The following is a 6,532-nucleotide window of genomic DNA, read 5'->3' as shown; positions in this document are numbered from 1 at the left end:
TGATGGTGGGGTTTAGAAATGTGAGGGCGTTAAAAATAATTCTCCGTGTTAACAGTGGGCTTTGTCCCTGGTGGGCTTCATATGCCGAACAGCTGACTGGGGCAGCAGCTGTTCTATATTTTAATAGGAGAGTTATAAAGTTAGAAACATGGATGATCATTCAAAACATAAGCAACTCTTTGCAGTCATGGAAACAGGATTCAACAATAAACTTGCATTTGTGAACCTTCCAAACAAAATAATCCCACTGCACTCTGTTCAGGTGGTCTTGGGGAAGTGAATGAACTTGCATTTCTATTTCCTTAAGTTCTGTTTACTCAGTCTCCTATTTTTTTTAACTTTTTTTTCTCCCTGTTTTCTATTTCTGAGAAGATATTAAATTTTGCATGTGATCCTGATTTAGATTCTTCTCCAACAGTGACAGAGATTTATATGAGAATCTTTCCTGGAGCGTGTTACTGATAATGGTCATGCTGGTAGGATATAGCGAAGGCTGAGCAAACGCTTTGCTCTCATATAATTTCTTGGGATTTCAGCGTCCCTTTTAACCCAAGTAGCTATTTCAGCTCTTGTTGCATGTTTGCTGCAGCTCCGTATCCTTTGCAAGGAACATACGAAGCCCTGCTTTCCTGGAGAATCAGATGAACCTGCGGGTTTCCCTCCTAACAACACGCAGGTTTTCTGGCACAGCACAGCGTACAAAAGCTCTCCTTGTTCAGGCTCTGAACCATCTTCTCATTTTGATGATGGGCTTCTTTTGGACACTCTCATGCTCAATCATGTACCACACCCCTATCCAAAACAATACCAACCACCCCCTTCCAATTTCTGCACAGCCTTGCTGTAGTCCCTGGCTTGCTCTGCTTGCCTGCTTGTGTTTTGGTTTGGAGGGGCTGCTGTTATTTCAGTCCCCCGCTTCCATAAAAGCGCTGTGATTAATGTTGTGTGTGGAGAGCAGTGCCCACATCCAGCGACTGCGTTTAGGTCTCAACCAACCTAGAGCAATATAATGGCAAGCTGCTGGATCTGCGCTCCTGAGCTGTGTGATAAACTCTGACTTGGCTAGTTTGGGCCATAAGTGGTCTTATAGGCCTGAATATTGCAAACAGATGGGGAGTGGGGTGGCTGGCAGGAGGGTTTGTGTGAAAATAAAATGGGTTAAGCCAAGTCTATGAGCACAATGAGACGTGGAGGAACGAGTGGGTTGAATATGGCTTGGGCCTGTGTACGAGCTACAACTGCTTCTGCTGTTCATGCCATTTGATAAGTATATACATTTTATTTTTCTCTATAATGATCAATTTTGGGTCATTCTCAGATAAGCAGAGGTTTAAAAGGAAGATTTAAAAGTGCTAGTGATGAAACTGGTGTAAATATTGGCAGAGCATGAAGGTAAATCCTTGGGGCAGAGCCTGGCAGCTTGGGGATGTTGGGGGTGATTTGTGGCTGCTTAATTCACTGCAGGGACCAGCCTGGTGCCCTGCAAGTCCCAGGACAGAAGGAGGCAAGGCCACCTCAGCATCCTCTGGGCACATATCAAGAGAAAACTGCCCATTTTAAACCTAGAAACAACAACAAAATTGGTTGTTTCTTGGAAAGGGCAATGCTGAATTACACAATTTGGAAGTTAAAAGCTGGTGTAAAAGAACAGTGCTGATGCTGGGGGTAGAGAGGGATGCTTGAGGGGCAGCACAGCTTGTTTGTGAGGACAGACTACATAGAGAGGAAAATGTTAGTTGACAAACCAAGTACAGAGGTGAGCATGTGCTGCTTGCCACAAGAATTGCAGGGAGGAGGAGGAGGTCGGAGGCATTTTCCTCAGTACATGTGCGGGATAAGGAGTTGCCTTTCAAATGAAGTGGATTTGCAGCGATGATGAATGGGGAGGAATTCCTCTGGGGAGAGGAAGGAGCTTCCTACAAGCCAAACTCTCTGTATCGGCGTCTTCACCATGGAAAACACTAATTAAATCCTTCTACAAAGCAACTGGGTTTGTATTGGTGAGCTCCTCGCTGCAGAGAGGGATGAAGGCTACCTGGGGTCTCACCCCACAGCTCTAGGGCCCCAGGCAAAGAAAATACGACCCAGCGCCAGCACTATTTTTTGGCTTATGCCACAACCATGTGCTCTGACCCTTTTGGCAGATGAAGTATTTGTTTAAAGCCACAAACGACTGCCTGAAGGAATGATCATTGGATAATGGGGTCCCGCTCTACAATTTGTCTGAGCGTGGGGGATGTGTCACCCTAAACCAGAGCGGTTGTGGCCTGTTCTAAGTTATATTCTGGAGCCAATTTTTGCTGTCTTGCTGTGCAGGACCTCTGGATGCCAAGTTCTCCAGCCATGCTTGTTGCTTCTTTGGGCACATCCCCTGAAAGCAGTCACTGAGGGTGACTGACATAGTAAATACGAATCTGGGGGTCTGCACCACAAGAGGGGTTTTTTGTGTATAATGTATGCACTATTCACAAATATTTTCTATGGAAAATGAATTTTAAGTAGAAAAGAGACTCCTTCCCTGTAAATCAGCAACTAACTAGCTATTTTTCCTTTTTTTTAATGTCAGTAAAACTAAAACTCTGTGGGTAATACCTTTGTCCTTCTACAAAGGAATTGTGCTTTTAGTCTTCTATGAACTAATACTGTATGGACTGAGATCTAGGTCATTCTGACTCTTTAGAACTCGATGGGGCTTTGCTGACTCCCACAGTAGCTGACAATTCAGCCCTCTAATGTGGCTAATAAACTGCCTCAAAAAAGGTTAAATACAATATGGTAAGAGATCTTTATTAAAAATTTTGTACATCAAAGGATTAACTACTCCATTTAAACAAGAAACAAGATTTTACATATTGCAAAAGATGTTATTAGTTCTTGAATTAGAAATAAATTTTATGAACACTGTACATGATATATCTGAGTTGCAAGAGCAGGAATAGGACCGAGTGCCTGAAAATGATATAACTTAATAAGCAAATGCACTCAATTCGTAGTATAAAACATAATATTTCCGGAGAAATAGCACGTTAACTTCTGTCTGAAAATTCTGTATCCCTCTAACCAGTAACTACCAACAGTGTTCTCGGGAGAAAGCATGGACACATGTGCCCTGCGTGGTGATTTTCCATTTGGAATTTCTTTCATTGTTGGAGAAATTTTCTTCCTATGGTCTATTTTTCTTGGAGAAAGCAGAATGTTATTCTGTGGTATGGTTAACACAATCTGCATATAAAAACTCAATGCAAAACATTTCTCACAATGTAACTTTACCTCCAACCCAGATTAGAAAAACCAACTGATTGCACATAAATGTCTACAGAAATAGATTTTTATTGACTGTTATCTTTTGTTACAAAGTAGTTAAAAAGAAGAAATATATTTTAGCTTATCAGATAACCGTTACTTTGTGTATCATTCATACTATATCTTTTTTTTTGAGATTGTCAGTGTAGCTGCATTAGAATTTAAAATAAAAACAACACAGAAGATCACCTTTTAATTGCATGACCTATTTGGCTAGGAAGGGTGTGTGAAGTTTTACAGGATAGTATGAACGTACAGTTCTCGTACAAAAGCGTAGTATGTATCTAGTCCAAGAAAGGTAATAAAAAAGATTTAAATCTTTATACAGAAAGTGACAATGCCCATGTTATACTATGGAACACATCTACTAATTTTGAATTACAGGTGTAATGTGTGGATTAAAGATATCAACTTACTAAACAAATCTTAAAAAAAAAAAAAGAGAGCAAAATCTATAAATAAAATAGTAAGTGCTTTCTTTAAGATAATATTCTTTGGCTGCTTTAAGTGCCAGTGAAGGGTTATTGAAAACCACTAAAATGCGTAAGGTCCCACTATTATTGTTAATCTTAACACCGAGCTTGTACGATAATTCAAACTGTTGACTGTTAGCATCTCCAGATCCACAATGTGTTCTCTTGGTCCTGATAGTGATTTCACCAGTACAAGCATTGCACTTACGGCGCTTGTTTGCTGAAAGAACAACAACAAAAAAGTTTAATTCAGTCAAATCTAAAACGATTCCCTAGTTGCATCAAGAGAGTGCTTGTGTGTTGCTACACTGTAAAAATGCTCTGTCTCAGCAGAGAGATACACAATACAAGTATTCTTTTAACATTTTAAAATGGCTATGGCTTATCTCACACCTGGCTTTGCTGCAGGGAAAACTTTACCTGACTAGGGCTCAGAGGAATAAATTGCACTGCAAAATCTGTTCCTGGTTATGCTGACTCTTCTGAAGGATGTGAAAAGTGGTAATCTATCCCAGGATGGCCTTTGTTTTTTATCCCCATCTATCAGCTTTTAAAATATATGGAGAATAAGTAAAACAAGAGAGACCTAATGTCTTTAACAGTGATATAACTTGTTCAGCGGAGGGGAAACTATCTCATGGCTCATGCTCCAGAAGAAGTCATGCTCCCCTTGTAAACACTGGGAATTTTGGCAACTGCTGTGCCTATTGCCATCCCCATCTTGTACTGCTCTGAAGCTTTTTTCCCAGTCTGGGATCATGCTGCTGCGGAATATTGACAGGCCTTGTCTGTGGCATGCTGCTAGTTTGTTAAACAGCTTTGTAATTTACAGATGATAATAAAAGGGTAAACTCCATCTCTCCTGTCTACAAATATTTTCTCACCATGTCAAATGAGTAGGGTATACAGATGAGTCCAATCTGTCTGCTGTATCTGAGACCCAGCTCAGACTTTTACTAAAACAACAGGAATAACTTCTAAGTAAGCCTTTGTTTACTGCAGTCCCTTGGCAGGAATACACACGTGCTTCCTTATTTAAGGCCTGCGATTCCTTGTTGGGTAGCAACAGAAGATTGGAATAGTTAGTCTAAAGAAAGTCGGTCTGAAGGCTAGATTGGGGTCTAACCCAAACTAGAGTTGGAGTGATCTTGTTGGGTTTTTTTAAGCAAATAACTGTTTGAATTTTTCGGGGTAGGTACGGGGTTTTGATGTGTAGTAAATCCAGGGAAAAGCACTGGAGTACAGGTTATACCAGAACAAGTGAGATACAGATCAGTAGTTCCTTGTCCCCATGTTGGGGAAACGTGGTGTAAATAGGCAATGCCATATCTTGGTACACTTTTTGGATGTATTATCAAAACCCCCTAAGCTTCAGATTTGAAGAAAAATAAACAAAAGTGAAAACCTTCCAACTAATATATTTGATTTAAATTTTTTTGTGCTGATTCTGTTTTACTGAGTGTAAAACACATATAAAGCAAAAAGGATTTCCCAGGAATTTGTAAATATTACAAGTGTCCAAGAAAATCACATTTCTTCCAAAAAAAAATCTTAAAAAGCAGATGTTATAGACCCTTTCATTCACGTGCATCTACTTGAATGCATTATACCAACAGGAAATACTGCTATTGTAAGTCATTTGAACTTCCGTGGTTTTTCTGAAATAGTTGCAGCACTTTGGGAAAATAAAGGTTTAAGTATGTTTCAACACAAAACCTTTGCAAGTTGGCCTGAACATAGCACTCTAGAAATCAGTGCCCCATCCCAACCTGCTATTTGTTACTTTTTCACAAAAATGAGAAATTTAATAAAAGCAATTGTACAAGGAATATTTCTATAATCCTCTCCTAAATACATATATATGGGGTGCTGGTACAGAGAGTGAAAAGCATAGAGGTATCTCATTTGTATCTGACATGGGTGCCACAGGATCGCTAAATATTCATGATCGCTACTAGTGTTGTATTCATTCGAAAGAAACAGTTCGATTCTCAGATTAGAGTTTTCAGGTAGAGAAGTAAAAGGCTTTTTAAAACTTGTAAACCAAGCACCATTTAATAAGGAAGTATTAAAAAGTTGATAAACTTCGGGATGCTGTGATACTCTTATGGGAACATTTGATGGATTTGTCAAAATGGCAAGGCACTGTAATGCCTTGGTAGCACCAGTGGTCTTTATAGCCTGCTCAGGGTCCAACTCCCACCAATACTCACTCTCAGGTAAAATTCTCCATTTTCGTTTCCAGACTTGATCCGGAATGTGTTAATAGTATTAGGGTAAATAGTGGTTGCCTGAATCTGGAAGATATCGGAGGGCACTGTTCTGTCTGATCGGATGCTCATGTATTTGTACACAACAGAGTAAGGCAGCTCTCGGCAAATGGCATTTGAAACAGGGCAGACACAGCGGCTGAAAAACAAAAAAGGATGAAGCTGTGATAGTTGCAAACAAATGGTACTTGCTTTCTGTTGTATTTGATCATGTTGCCTGTTGAGGATGATCCTAAAAAAAAAAAAAGGCTAATTTTTCTCTTACTTCTCAGATGTAAGGACATAGGGCTCTTGACAAGGATTTCTTGGGTAACAACGAAATCCTCCGTGGTAATTCCAGCAAATTTCATCCTCTCTGCATTCATTAGTAGTCTCGCACTCGTTTATATCTAGGAAGAAGGAAAAGGGACTTTGTCAAAGCAGACGGAAATGACTTTGCTACAAAACCAAACACAATGTCCTCAAAATCGGAACAAAAAAAAAAAA

At 39.8% G+C, this 6,532-nt stretch overlaps 1 protein-coding gene across 1 annotated transcript in view; it reads right to left on the bottom strand.

Moving 5' to 3' along the window:
- Window positions 1-2,790: 2,790 nt before the first annotated feature.
- EFEMP1 (EGF containing fibulin extracellular matrix protein 1) overlaps window positions 2,791-6,532 on the bottom strand; it is a 49,561-nt gene continuing 45,819 nt past the window's right edge. Inside the window, exons 10-12 of the mRNA XM_072857526.1 lie at window positions 6,312-6,435; window positions 5,990-6,185; window positions 2,791-3,996 (exon numbers count right to left, since the gene is read on the bottom strand). Of these exons, the coding sequence (XP_072713627.1) occupies window positions 3,838-3,996; window positions 5,990-6,185; window positions 6,312-6,435 (479 nt within the window). The 3' untranslated portion in view covers window positions 2,791-3,837. The remainder of the gene's footprint in view (window positions 3,997-5,989; window positions 6,186-6,311; window positions 6,436-6,532) is intronic.

This window comes from Ciconia boyciana, chromosome 3 (assembly GCF_034638445.1).
Source record: "Ciconia boyciana chromosome 3, ASM3463844v1, whole genome shotgun sequence".
Classification (NCBI taxonomy): domain Eukaryota; kingdom Metazoa; phylum Chordata; class Aves; order Ciconiiformes; family Ciconiidae; genus Ciconia; species Ciconia boyciana.
The sequence above is the reverse complement of the archived record's forward strand: the minus strand, read 5'-3'. Positions and strand labels throughout refer to the sequence as shown.